Genomic DNA, 15,474 nt, shown 5'->3' on the forward strand with positions numbered 1-15,474 from the left:
TTGTTACATAGGTATACACGTGCCATGGTGGTTTGCTGCACCCATCAACCTGTCATCTAAATCAGGTATTTCTTCTAATGCTATCCCTCCCCTAGCCCCCCACCCCCGACAGGCCCCAGTGTGTGATGTTCCCCTCCCTGTGTCCTTGTATTCTCATTGTTCAGCTCCCACTTATGAGCGAGAACATGCAGTGTTTGGTTTTCTGTTCCTGTGTTAGTTTGCTGAGAATGATGGTTTCCAGCTTCATCCATGTCCCTATAAAGGACATGATTGCATCCTTTTTTATGGCTGCATAGTATTCCATGGTGTATATGTGCCACATTTTCTTTATCCAGTCTATCATTGATGGGCATTTGGGTTGGTTTCAAGTCTTTGCTATTGTGAATAGTGCTGCAATAAACATACGTGTGCGTGTGTTTTTAGAGTAGAATGATTTATAATCCTTTGGGTATATACCCAGTAATGGGATGGCTGGGTCAAATACTAGAAGGCTACAGTAACCAAAACAGCATGGTACTGGTACCAAAACAGATATCTAGACCACTGGAACACATCAGAGGCCTCAGAAATAATGCCACACATCTACAACCCTTTGATCTTTGATAAACCTGACCAAACAAGCAATGGGGAAAGGATTCCCTATTTAATAAATGGTGTTGGGAAAACTGACTAGCCATATGCAGAAAACTGAAACTGGACTCCTTCCTTACACCTTATAAGAAAATTAACTCAGGATGGATTAAAGACTTAAATGTAAGACCTAAAACCATAAAAACCCTAGAAGAAAACCTAGGCAATACAATTCAGGACATAGGCATGGGCAAAGAGTTCATGACTAAAATACCAAAAGCAATGGCAACAAAAGCTATAATTGACAAATGGGATCTAATTAAACTAAAGAGCTTCTGCACAGCAAAAGAAACTATCATCAGAGTGAACAGGCAACCTACAGAATGGGAGAAAATTTTTGCAATCTATCCATCTAACAAAGGGCTAATATCCAGAATGTAGAAGGAACTTCAACAAATTTACACACACACACACACACACACACACACACACACACACACACACAAAGAAACAACCCCATCAAAAAGTGGGTGAAGGATATGAACAGACGGTTCTCAAAAGAAGACATTTATACTGCCAACAGCATAAATATGCTGCCAACAAGCATATGAAAAAAAGCTCATCATCACTGGTCAAGAGAAATGCAAATCAAAACCACAATGACATACTGTCTCACACCAGTTAGAATGGCAATCATTAAAAAGTCAGGAAACAACAGATGCTAGAGAGGATGTGGGGAAATAGGAACGTTTTTACACTGTTGGTGGGAGTGTAAATTAGTTCAACTATTGTGGAAGACAGTGTGGCGATTCCTCAAGGACCTACAACTAGTAGTTATTTCTAGGTCTGACGGGCTGTCTTTTAGTTTGTTTTCTTATTCTGAGGTGGACTTAAACCAATTTTAAAAACAGGGGTGACTGAAGTCATGTGTTAATCTTGTGCTACAGGAACCCTTTGACATTGATTCAGAAGCACCCAAGTGTTTGTTCATTAATCCTTTTTTATTTTTGTATTTTATTTATTTTTCAACTTTTATTTTAAAAATCAGGGGTACATATGCAGGTTTGTTACAAAGGTATATTGAGTGATGCTGAGGTCTGGAATATGGATGAATCTGTCACTCAGGTAATGAGCATAGTACCCAATGATAGTTTTTTGTTTTTTTTCTTTGTTTGTTTTTTGTTTTTTTGTTTGTTTGTTTTTTGAGATGGAGTCTCGCTCTGTCACCCAGGCTAGAGTGCAATGGCTTGATCTCGGCTCATTGCAACCTCCGCCTCCCAGATTCCAGCGATTCTCCTGCCTCAGCCTCCCAAGTAGCTGGGACTACAGGCATACACCACCATGCCCGGCTAATTTTTGTATTTTTAGTAGAGATGGGGTTTTACCATATTGGCCAGGCTGGTTTTGAACTCCTGACCTCAGGTGATCTGCCCACCTCGGCCTCCCAAAGTGGTGGGATTACAGGTGTCAGCCACTGTGCCTGGCCCCAATAGATAGTTTTTCAGTCCTTGCCCCCCTTCCTCCTTCCCACTTCTAGTCATCACCAGTGTCTATTGTTTCTGTCTTTATGTTCATGTGTACCAAATATTTAGCTCCCACTTATAAGTGAGAACACATGGTATTTGGTTTTCTGTTTCTATGTTAGTTTGCTTAGATAGACCTCCAGCTGCATCCACGTTGCTGCAAATGACACGATTTCATTCTTTTTTTATGGCTGTGTAGTATTCCGTGGTGTAGATATACCATACATTCTTTATCTAGGATAACTGATGGGCAATTGGGTTGATTCCATGTCTTTGCTATTTTGAGTAGTGTTCTGATGACCATATGGGTGCATGTGTCTTTTCAATAGAACAATTTATTTTCATTACTCTTATCAGGATAACTGGGAGGAACTTCTCCTACGAAGTTAATTTGGGGGGACTCCTGAAGATGAGTGAAACCCCTTATTAAGCACTTAGAGGGTCGAAAGTGTACAAGGGAACGTTCAGGTGTGACAGCTTGAGAGACATGCATATTCCACCCCCACACCAGAGCTTAGTGAACCATCTTTTCTATTTTCTCCCAAAGCACCAAAATGGCCCAGAAATTGGAAGATGGAAAATGGACTTATTTATGAGTCTGGGAAGGCAGGGCAGTAAGCACAGTCCTGTTCAGGGTTTCTGAGTTTTACCCTCTTGCTCTGATTGCGAGATCATTTTCCTCTTCCTTCCTTCTTCAGCTTAGGACAAGAACAGTTTTGAAATTGTTTTTACTACTTTGGACACCAGAGTTTAGATTTCAAATGAGTACAAGTGGGAGGAAAGCTTGGATAATTCTCTGAAAATAATCGAACAGAGTGAAGGAGAGGGGTCTACAGGTGAGCTGAATGCTGCATGGCATTGAAGTAATCACACCAATCGTCACAATTCTCTCCTCTTTGATGGTTATCTGTTGTCCCAGAAGGAACAATTCCAGAAAGTCCTTTTCTGGGCTGTAGAATAGAACTTGCTTATTTGTTGAGCCCTGAGAAGCATTACTGAAAGCGGTTCATTGTCCCTGAGGTATTACAATGAGATGGTGGTCACTGATTTCATTATGTTTTCCTTTATTGCAGCTGTTGGTTTGATCCTTTGCCAGGTGCTTAAAACAATTGTGGTTTTGCAGATGGTAAGTTAGAGGCTGGACAAAAAAAGGGATCATGTCACTGCCCTGGCCAAAATTTCAACAGACTGGGGTCTAGTGAGGGCAAATAGATAGAGGCTTTCCTCTTCACTTTGTGTTATTTAGAAAAAGAAACTTTCCAGGACAAATTTCTTTCCTAGAATTCCTTTTTAAAAATTTTTTTCTTTGAAAATTTACTTAGATGCAAATAATATATTTTTGTTCCTCTTAAATAATAAAAGTAAGATGTCTCTTGGAGGTGGTGGTTGTCACTGACAAGATTAACTAGAACTGACTAGCTGTAAAAATATAATTTGGGATGCATTATTAAGGCATGCCATTTTTATTTGCATGCCATTGTGTACAGATGTGGTTGTGAAATAGTTCAAATCATGGCACATTGAATGTCCTCACTGGATTTTTAGGAATGTGTTCACTGAGACAGCCAAATCCTATTTCATTTTCTTTGGCTCATTGCATTGGCTGTAAATTGGAGATATTCACTTTAATATGTGAGTCAAAATTTATTTCCAAACATAATACTGCAGTTGTTCTGTCACAGAATATAAATTTCTTATTTATTTCCTTAATACGTTGCTTTCTACTTTTTCTTTTTTTCTTTATTTTATTCTGGAGTATGTGGAAAGGTTTTCCAGAAAGATTTGCATATGCCATAATCTACTGATGAATACTTTTTATGGGTTACTCTTTCATATTTTGGGAGATATAACTATGGAAGTGTTAGGAATCATGGGTTCTGGAAATAGTTTTATTACTGCTTCTGAAATGCCCTCCCAATGATACCATATAGTAATTCCATCAGGGAATAATATTTTTATTATAGTTTAAAATATAACTTAATATTTAGGTGCTCTTGTTCAGTCATTGTCAAGTTCTTTTTATTTCACCAACCCTACCACGGCACTCCTGAAAGACTTGTGAATACGACAGACCTGGATTTAATCATGGCTTTGCCATCTGCTAGCCAAGAGAACTTGAACAAGTGAGTCAACTTCTTGGAGTCTCAGTTTCTGCTTCTGTAACATGGGAACTAGGGTAATCTAACTCATTGCTTGTGATGATTAGATGAGGCAAAATGCTGAGTTCACCTAGCCCAGCACCTGGTCCATGGGAAGCATGTGGGTTCTGCTGCTACCCAGTCCTTGGCCCAGTGCATGGTGCACAGAAGGGAATCTGAACAGGCCAACTTTATTCCTATTCTTGACCCACCCCATGTAGATGCTTCCTACACCTTCTTCTTCTTCTTCTTCTTCTTCTTCTTCTTCTTCTTCTTCTTCTTCTTCTTCTTCTTCTTCTTCTTCTTCTTCTTCTCCTTCTCCTTCTCCTTCTCCTTCTCCTTCTCCTTCTCCTTCTCCTTCTCCTTCTCCTTCTCCTTCTCCTTCTCCTTCTTCTTCTTCTTCTTCTTCTTCTTCTTCTTTTTAAGGCAGGGTCTCACTCTGTCCCCCAGGCTGAAGTGCAGTGGCACAACCACAGCTCAGGGCAACCTCGACCTCCTAGGATCAAGTGATCCTCCCACCTCAGCCTCCTGAGTAACTGGGATGACAGGACCACACTACCACACTTGGCTAATTTTAAAACTTTTGTAGAGCTGGGTTCTTGCTATGTTGCCCAGGCTGGTCTCAAACTCCTGGATTCAAGTGATCCCCTCACCTCAGCCTCCCAAAGTGCCGGGAAAACAGGCTTCCACACCCAGCCTTCAACTTCATTTCAAAAAATTGTGGTAAACTATACAATTCATCCATGAAACCAAAAACAACTTGTACCCCAAAAGCTATTGAAATTTAAAAATATATATATTAAAAATAAAAATAAAATTGCGATAAAATATACATAATGTGAAATTTACTACTTTAATCATTTTTAAGTGTACGGTTCAGTGGCATTGAGTACATTCACATTTTTGTGCAACCGGAACTTTTCATCCTCCCAAAGTGAAGCTCTGTACTTATTTTTTATTTTATTTTATTTTTTGAGATGGAGTTTCACTCTTGTCGCCCAGGCTGGAGTGCAGTGGTGCAATCTCGGCTCACTGCAACCTCTGCTTCCTGCGTTCAAGAGATTCTCCTGCCTCAGCCTCCCAAGTAGCTGGGATTACAGGTGTCCACCACCACACCCAGCTAAGTTTTTGTATTTTTAGTAGAGATGGGGTTTTGCTATGTTGGGCAGGCTGGTCTCTAACTCCTGACCTCAGGTGATCTGCCCGCCTCAGCCTCCCAAAATGCTGGGATTACAGGCATGAGCCACTGTGCCCGACCAGCTCTGTGCTCATTAAACGATGACTCCAAGTTCCCCTTCCCCACATCTCCTGCTGACCTCTCTTCTACTTTCTGTCTCTGTGAGTTTAACTATTCTAGGTACGTCATGTAAGTGCATCTGTGTGATATTTGTCCTTTTGTGTCTGGCTTATTTCACTTAGCATAATGTCTTCATGATTCATTCATGTTGTAGCATGTGTCAGAGTTTCCTTCCTTTTTAAGGCTGAATAATACTCCACTGTATGGATAGACCACACTTTGTTTATCCATTTGTCTGTTGATGGACATTTGGATGATTTCCATCTTGTGGGTATACTGAGTAATTTTGCTATGAACATGGGTATAAAAATATCTATTTGAGTTTGTGCTTTCAATTATTTTGGGTCTACACCTCAAAGCGGAATTGTTGGAAGTGGAATTGCTTCCACTTGTTGGAAGTGGAACATGGTCTCCCACTTCATTTTGACACAACTTCCAAGCTTCAGAACTGTATTTACAACAGCGTGCTAGGAGGTCGCTTTGAGTTTATGATGGAAATCTCATATCAACAGGTTTTAAATTGTTCCATATGACTTCTTGACACCCCTGTCCCAATTCAGATCTTTTTTTGATTAATGGTATGAACAATTTTCAAAATATCCTGGCACAATCTATTAGAATATTTGACTTTCTCCTCCCCCTCCCTTTAGCCCTATTTGGCAAAGCTGTTGAAAACTTCTTTACGTCTTCTCTCTGCCTCATCTACTTTGCTACTCAAAGATGATTAGTAGATGTTTTGGTATGATTTTTTTTCCTTGGCATAACTGTGAATACTTTTAATCCTTCATGTTTTATGACAATCATACATTCCCACTTTTGTGTAAAAACATTTTGAATTCTTCTTTCTATAACAAATTCTTTGCCAGTCTTCATTTCCTTTTTGCTTTTAGTGAGTTCCAATGATATCATTGTTTGAACCTGCTTTCTAATTCTATGCTGCTATTCCCATACTCCCTCTTTGCTTTGGTTACAGTAGATAATGTGGGTGGTCCTACCAAGACAAAGCATCACTCAGGAGTCAAGGGCTGGGGTAGATACAGATACTAGGTACTGCAGAAAGTCAGTATCTTTCTCAGAGTATAAGGCAGGACAAGACTTCTGTTCCCTTGTACCGTTGTGGCTGGGGAGTTGGACTGTGCATTTCATCCTTGTCATATAAGTCAAAGTATTGCCCAAATAACTTAATATTGGTGTGGTCTTAGTAAGTATTTGTCTCGTAGATATGTTAAATAGAAGACAGTAACATTGGGTTGGCTGTGTTAATTCCTCACTTTTTCTTTCCTATACATGAGCTTCCTAGGAAGCGGAACACTTGGTGGTCAGACAGTTGCAGAGATTCCTTGCATGATTGCAATCTGGAAAGTAGATACCATTCTTGAATGAAGAGCTTGCCCTTTGGAGAAGCTGGGCTTTCCATATATGAAGGTTGTTAGAATGCATAAGAGTTCAGCTTCTGGAATGAAAGGAGACCTTGGTTCAAAACCCATCTGCCACTTGCTTGCTGTGTGGCTTAGATCAGGCTTTTAAACTTCAATTATAATTTTGCATCTGTATAATAGGATTAATATAATTCCTTCCTCATAAAGTTCCTAGGGGGTTAAATGAAACAATCAATGTATAACACACTTCCTGGCAGGTGATGTTCAGTACCTAGAAGACTCGGTTTCCTTCGTAGAGAGAATGTTTGGCTAGACAAGCTTATGGAATTACCCCCAGATAGGAAGTGAGCACAAGTGTGAAATGAACAAGCCGGAGCAGGAACGGCTCTTGGAAGCGTCTACTCAGGCCTGGGCAGTTGCTGGTTTATATAACAGTGCTTTGAAAATTCACATGCTGATTCTTACTATTTTCCCAAATGCTACAGCTCAAAACTATGTTGTCTGTACCTTGACACCTAAAGGATAATATAGTCTTTCACTGATAAAACTAAAATGTCGTAGGTTTTCCTTTGGCCAAGTATGTATAGAAACTTGTGATTTCACATCAGATTTAAAGCTGTATTTAACACTCTATGAAAACATATTGATGCTTAGAAGTAGAAAGGAAGTCAGATTTTGACATCTTACTTGTCAACTTAAATTATTTATAGTTCCTGGATGCTTCAAAATGTGATAAACCATAGTTAATTTTATGTAAATATTCGATGAGTGCCTTTAATAAGGAGACTGTAAAGGTAGCCAAGCTTTATATATGTTAGCTACATTTATGGGTCAATCGGGTATTAAAAATAGGACTTCGAAAATAAAATATTATTTTGTCGGACTCCTCCAATGAGGCCTTTTGACAGGATTAGCTAAAATTGGCTCTTATTTGCTGTGTGAGTGCTTAAACATTGGAGAATTCATTTTTCTTTTAGAATTCATTTTCATTTCTGAGCCTTAAAATATGAACAGTTAGCTAAATGTTCGTATATGTTGATAAGGAATGCTAAGTGTTTATTCCTTAATGGGACGACACCTTTTCCCGGTTTACATAACTTGCCTTTTAATCTAACCTTATGAAAGTCTCCTTGACTTTAATTTTTTTTCAGAGTACTGTATATCTCTTTAGGGAATGCATTTATTTAAAAAATTATAAAGCAAGAATAGATATGATATATTTTGAAGTTTTCTAGTCACAAATTAAATCCCTAGATGTGTTGTAGTTTGTGGAGCACTTTGAAATGTGCCAATTCAAGATGGAAATAGCAGGAAAGAACCATTCAAGTACGATTTCTGACTCCATAAAGTTAGGAAGTTATGATAAAGGAAAAATAACTACACCACATACTTATAGCACAGAATTGCATTATTGGGACAAATTGATCTTCAAATTTGTAGGCTATGATGGAAGAAAATATTTGTAGTATCTTAATATTCAACTGTTAAGCCAGGAGAGGAGTACTCTGAACTTCAGCTTCTCATAAAATCAGTCAGCTACACGACAGTTTATGTAGTTTATATGTAAGAAACCCTTTGATCAAGATATGCCTTTTCTTCAGGCTTGTTAATGCTTCATTTGTAAGGATTTTTATTTCTAGGAAAATAATACCATAGACCTATTTTATTTAAAGCTAAAGTGTTTCCTGGTGATGGTGGTGAATGGGGAGATGATTCAAGGAAACTGCTAATCTTGCAGAGTTTAGTAAAATCTTGGAATAGAAATTCTAAAAAGTTAAAACACACTATGAAAACAAATCATTATTAGTAAAATGAACCATATTAAAATGTCTCCCTAACCAACGTATTATAGCAGGGGAAAATGGCATTTTAATTCAGAAAAACACTTCTATATAAAACAAGCTTTGGAATAATTTGAATATGTTGATTTTTCTTTGGGGCAATCATGAAATACAGTCATATTAGGAAAGAGGCAAGGCCTCAAAACGGAAAGAGTAGTGAGGATAATTCATGAGCAATGCGTGGCTTCATGGATCCCTTCCTGGCCCTCTTCGTCTATGAACATCTGCTTTATGTTCATGTCTGGCCTCACCCAGTGCTGAAGAGCAGACTGCCCCTGCTTAGAACCAAGCCTTGTTCTTGCGGATTTGAGTTTTGGGGTCCTGAGGTAGAATGGCCATCATATTGTTCAGGGTCCTCACCTTCCCACTCATTACTTCCTTTATAGAACCCCAGTCATCCCCCTCAAGAGGCCTGTGCTGCACAAATGAAGTTGGGGGTGAGGGGAGCTTTAGCATCTCAGTATTGTTCAGATATTGGATACTTGTTGAGCTCCACTATGTGTGTGAGAATGCGCTGGGCTCAGGATCAATAGCCATAAATGAGACGGATATGGCCCATCCCTTGCCATGCCTAAACTGATCTGGGCATTGAGACAAGCAGTTAAAACCCAACATAGTAAGTCCTATGATGAGACACAAACTAAGCATGGCTGGAAGGGCAGATAAGATTTCACAGAGGAACTGACATCTTGACTGGCACACTTAGAAGGTGAGTAGGAGTCAGTTGGGCCAAGAGGAGAAAAAGTGTGTTTCCATGAAAAAGAAGAGCATGTGCCAAGTCCTGGGGGTGAGAAGCATGGCATGTGTCAACAGAAAGACATGATCAGAGCTTGGATGGGAGTTAGAGTGGGGAGAGAAGGCAAGGAAAAACATAAGAGCTTTGCAAACTGTGAAGGCATTGCATTTAGATGTCATTTTTAGAGCTTGGAGGAGCCTCAGGACATTGAGGCAGGATAGTGGCCTGATGGCGTATGATTTTAGGAAAAATCACTGTGGCCACCCTGTGGGGAAGGATTGGCGGGGGAAGGCTGGAGGCAAAGGGTCCTGCGGTGGGCTGTGGTAATGATCTGGGCTGGAGAAGGTAGGGACTATGGTGGTGCCCAGTGCAAAATTGGTTTCACTTTGAAAAATAATTAGACAATATTTGTTCTGATCTGTGTGCCTGTGGTGGGAGGTGGGGAGGGAGGGTCAAGTGAGGAAGGAGGTTGAATCTAGAATAATGCCCATATTTCAGGCTTCACGTGCAGACATTTCTTGGTTCAGCTGGGAAGTGAATAGGAACAGACTGGCGAGGAAAGAAGACAGTCGTTGGTTCTGTCTGGGGCACATCCATCTTGACGAGTGTGAGAGAGTCAAGTCTTGATGGACAGGGGCAGGTGGACATTCAGGAAGCTCAGGAAAGAGATTTGATCTGAAGTGACCGCCAGAAAATACTGAGGGAAAAGAGGTGACAAAAGGAGAGACCTGCAATATTATATTGGCTTTCTCTCAGGCAACTGCCTGGCCTGTCTTTATATTCCTTTTGAATCTCTGCATATGTACGGGCCATTATTTATTTTCACAACTAACAAATGCAGACTTTCTGTGTAATGACAGCAAAGCCAAACCAGCTGCTACCAAAGGAGGGAAAATCAGAAGAGAAGGAAAAAGAACAAGGGAAGCTTGGGGAAAAGCTGAATGTGGGTCCTTCTGTTGCTGCAGGGGCTGGGGTGGGACCGGTGATTCCTACTGAGAGGCGTTTTCTCTCCCCGCTTCCTGTCTTTCTGGTTCCATCTCATTCACCTCCTGTCCCCTCCACTTCCTGCCAGTCAAACCTTAGATTCCTCCAGAGGCTTTTTATTTTTATCTTTTGATGGGCAAGAAAATAGTGCGGATTATTTTTCCAAACCTTCACCTGAACATCACATCGTGGCTTTGGCCCTATGGGCTTGGTTCATCCGGGCCCGCACAGAAGGACTTTTGGGGCCAGTCTGGTCACGTACATCGAGTCCTGTCTTTTCAGTTAAAAAACACACACACACACACACACACACTGCTATGTTTCACTAAGACAATTGGTGTGAGTTGTTTTTTAGAAAATCAACTCTACTTCAGTAAGATTTTCTCAAGCATTATCTTGAGAAGACCAGATAATAAAATTTAAAAAGAATTTCTTCTTAATGCAACTTAAATCAATTGCTTTAATAACACATATTGATCAAGTTACACTCGTTAAGGAAAAAAAACTACTTTGTTGTTTTTCTTCTTCTGACATGAGCTGAAGACTTAGAAATAGTTGTTAATGGTGTTTGGTTAAGAAGAATTTGTTTTAATTGCATATATCAAATATGTATTTATTAAATTTTTCTTTTTGTCAGTTTATCAATTCTAGCTTTGTCACAAAAGGTTTGCAGTATGAACATGATTCTGTTGTACGTCTATTTCCGTTTTTGTTAAGAGACGAATTCAATTGTAAAAATCTAGTACCTTTTATGCATTAAACATGTTAGTTCAGGAATTTCACTTGGTTCTACAAAGATACATATCTACAGTGGATGGCCCGTGCAAACATGAGACTCAGCCAACTGGTCTCTGACCCAATTCAGTTCTCCTATCTTCTTCTGGCTTACAAAGTAACTGGCTCTGGGGAGAAAGTGAGTCAAAGTAATATTTGGTTTGAATGGTTATTGACTATTTTCTTCTGAAACTTAATGTATACTAATTAATTTTTTATTTTATTCTTTTTTTTTTTAGAGATAGGGTCTCGCTCTGTTGTCCATGCTGGAGTGCAGTGGTGCTATCACAGCTCACTGCAGCCTTGACCTCCTGGGCTCAAGCGATTCTCCTGTCTCAGCCTCCCGAGTAGCTAGGATTACAGGCATGTGCCATCATGCCAGGCTAATATTTAATTTTTTTTTTGTAGAGACAAGATATTGTTATGTTGCCCAGGCTGGTCTAAAACTCCTGGTCTCAAACTATCCTCCCACCTCAGCTTCCTGAAGTACTGGAATTATAGGCATGAGCTGCCACACCTGGCCATATACTCATTTTTTTTTTAAAGCTGAAATATATCAGCATATACTGCATAAATACCACAGGAGACTAAACACTGAAAGTTTCTTTAGGTATCAGAAGAATACACTTTTTGCTTGCAGTTAGCATCTGCACAGATAAGTTTTGTTTCTGGTTCTATTACTTCTTCAGTTTGACCCTATTAATAAGGACAATTCTAAAAATAATAACTATGTCTGGATATCTGAGTCAGTGTGTGGTCTTTTACTGAAGTTACAGGTTTATAACTCCGCTGACTAGTTTGCTGGTTTCTGTTATGCAATAGAAGAGTGCAAATGTTAATTTGATCTGAAGCCCGTGTATACAGTGACTTTTATAATGTATATTTAAAGATGGAAAGCCAAGTTTTATGAGGCCAGCATTTCTTGTCAAGTCCTCACTCCACCCTCTTCTAATTGGGCCTGACCCTTAAGTTGAACAGAGAACAAAGAGCTCTGTAGTTAAAACATTTCACTGCATGTTGCATCTTGCCCTTAGTAAATGGAAAAAATAGAGACTTAAGCAGAGAATCTGAACTAGGGTGTGAAATATGTATTCAGTTTTGGGGTGGGAGAATGAGAACCATGTTTTACAATAGTATACATAACTTCCTTAGTCTAAATTCAGGACATTTCCCCAAGATATGTAAGAATTTAGACTTATGCAAACAGACTTTATAAAAACATGCCAATATTTATTAGTTTGTGAATTTTAATATTCTGCTCCCTATAAACCAGATTTATTTTGAGGGATAAAGGGATGGAGGTGACTTCTAAATCTTAGAGCAGAAACTTCCTGTGGGCAGCTGGACATATGTACCAGGAGCTCAGAGAAGAGGGTTGTGTTGGGAGCATACATTCTGAGTGATCTGCATTTGGTGATGATGGAAGCCATGGACATGCACTAGATTGTCTTGTGGGAGAATATGGAGTAGTAAGAGAAGAAGAAGACCTAAGATTGAGCCCTGAGCACCTCTGGCTTAGTGTTGGATGGAGGAAATTGAATCTGTAAACAATACCGGGAGCCTGCAGCCTGACAGGCAGAAGGAACTGGGGTGTTTGGGATTATGGAAGCCAAGGGAAAAAGCCTGTGTCACAGGGGGAAGGGAGGTATCAACATTGTAAGCTGCTTCAGATAGGTTATGTAGGATGTGGACTGAAAAATATCTGTAAAATTTGGCAACACGATTCATTGGTAATCCTAGGGAAGTTGCTTTTTTGGGGTAACTAAGGTGGAAAACAGATTGGTGTGGGTTGAGCAATGCAAGAGAGGCGAAGAAAAGGAGATTTCATGTGCAGATGTTTCTGAGTTCAGCTGGGAACAAGGGACAAGATAGAAGATGGAAGTTAGAGAGCATGTGCGGCAAGGGAGACTATTTTATGGGACAGTCTCGCATGTGATCAAAGCCAATGAGTAAGGAGCATTTGAGGGAGAGAGAGTCAATCAACAAAAGAGAAAAGAAAGAGGGTTCATCATAGAATAACAGTAACAACAGTGAACATCTTTTGAGTGTTTTCTATATCCGGGGAACTATGGTAAACTCCTGACCTGCATTCTCACATTCAATTCTTAGAATCGTTGGATGTGGTGGGTTCCATGGTTTCCTCTAGATTAGCGAGGAGGAAAGAGAGATCTAGAAATGTCTCTTGCTCAGAGTTCTCCAGGTAGTCAGTCATGGACTAATTTATGAACTGAAGGATGGAACTTTGTCACTACTCAGCCCACCAAGCCGGCTTGACTTTAGGTATTCTGTGCTGCATGTGAGTACCGACTTAAATTATATTTTAAGAAGGGCTACTTTGAAACTCTCTCTCTGAAAACTCTATTTCTAACAGCTCTACCCTCACAACAGTTTTGGCAAGCACTTGGTAAAACCAAACCAAACCAAACCAAAACCAAAAAACCTTATCTGCTGAGAAAATATAACCACATAAAATATGGTGCTACAAAATATAGACTGTGTGAACTGAAGGTGACTTGCCCAAAGGACTCCTGAAGCAATTGGCTGCTGTAGAAATTAAGTCCATGAGAGGTTTTTTTTTTTTTTTTTTTTTTTTTTTTTTTTTTTTTTTTGAGATGGATTCTCACTCTGTCGCCTAGGCTGGAGTGCAGTGGCGCAATCTCGGCTCACTGCAACCTCCGCCTCCCGGGTTCAAGCGATTCTCCTGCCTCAGCTTCCTGAGTAGCTGGGATTACAGGTGCACACCACCATACCCAGGTAATTTTTGTATTTTTAGTAGAGACGGGGTTTCACCATGTTGGTCAGGCTGGTCTCGAACTCCTGACGTCGTGATCCACCTGCCTCAGCCTCCCAAAGTGCTGGGATTACAGGCATGAGCCACCGTGCCCGGCCCATGAGAGGTTTTGTTTGCACTTCAAGAAGGACAGAAAAAGGCAGGCAGGCTGGGGAACAACATAGTAAGGCTGAAGAAGTGATAGGAAAACAGCCTCCAAAAGGTTTCCCTGTAGATTCTGACTGGCTAAGTTTCCTGAAATAATATTAATTCTGTCCTCTTGCTTTTAATAGGACATAACGACTATATGTGTCCAGCCACCAACCAGTGCACCATTGATAAAAACAGGAGGAAGAGCTGCCAGGCCTGCCGGCTCCGCAAATGCTACGAAGTGGGAATGATGAAAGGTGGTAGGTACAGCTCTCCCAGGGGCCCTTGGGGATGGCCCTGGCCACCGCCCAGTGCTGGCTCTACCCATTGGAATAACACCATGGGAATTTTGTGTTTTTTTCTTTTAATTGTTTTTTTTCTATTCTTATTTTTCTTTGCAACAAAAGTATTTTCATAATCCATTTTATTTTAAAAAGGTGGAAGTGTCTAGAGCTGGAAATCCTAACATGGCATTTTGTGTTTTGGATTTTCAATGTAAATAATTATATTTTAAATCAAAGGTGTGTGGGAGGCGGTGATGAAAGGAAACGAAGAGTGCTTAGTAAACTATTCTAGAAATATTTTTCAGTTACTGTTTATGTTGCAAATGCTAGAAAATGATATCTGAGGATAAACTTTCCCTAAATTGAGACTTGTAAATGTGAAAGCTGAGTAGCTAATTTATAGCCTTCCAGTCTGTTATCATCCCTTAAGGAATGTGAATTTCAATCAAAAGGCAGTTTTCTCCTTTAGAACCTGAGTCAACCAGCCACTTTCTTAACCTCAGTGTCTAGCATGGTGCTGGCATAGTTGATTACTGAGCACTACACTAACAAGTGTCAAAGCATGCAGGGTTTGTGACTGTGGGCTTGTGTTTTTGCCCTCTTTGTGGCTGTGTGTGTGTGGTTTTCTGTCTTCTCATGTATCGGATCTTCCAGTTTTGTTATACAGGAATCTGGAAACTGAATCCCAGTTCTGGGAATATTAGGAGCCCCATAAATGTGGTTGCCTGATTGACCTCATTGTATTCTTGGGAGTCTCATCTTGAGGAACATTGCTTCTAGTCTTGGATAGCCTTCAGTGTAGCGGAAGAGAACAAGTAGAAAATGTGTAATTAAAATAAAGTCACGAGGCTGAGGTGGGCAGATCATCTGAGGTCAGGAGTTCGAGACCAGCCTGGCCAACAAGGTGAAACCCTGTCTCTATTGAAAATACAAAAATTAGCTGGGTATGGTGGCAAGCACCAGTAGGCCCAGCTACTTGGGAGGTGGAGGCAGGAGAATCACTTGAACCTGGGAGGTGGAGGGGGCAG

At 40.2% G+C, this 15,474-nt stretch overlaps 1 protein-coding gene across 3 annotated transcripts in view; it reads left to right on the top strand.

The window, feature by feature from the left end:
• The window catches only part of ESR1 (estrogen receptor 1), a 416,254-nt gene that overhangs the window by 174,582 nt on the left and 226,198 nt on the right, over positions 1-15,474 (top strand). For all 3 annotated transcript variants that reach the window (XM_063605040.1, XM_063605039.1, XM_063605041.1), the window contains one exon: positions 14,306-14,422. In XM_063605040.1, the coding sequence (XP_063461110.1) occupies positions 14,306-14,422 (117 nt within the window). The remainder of the gene's footprint in view (positions 1-14,305; positions 14,423-15,474) is intronic.

This window comes from Pan paniscus, chromosome 5 (genome assembly GCF_029289425.2).
Source record: "Pan paniscus chromosome 5, NHGRI_mPanPan1-v2.0_pri, whole genome shotgun sequence".
NCBI lineage: Eukaryota > Metazoa > Chordata > Mammalia > Primates > Hominidae > Pan > Pan paniscus.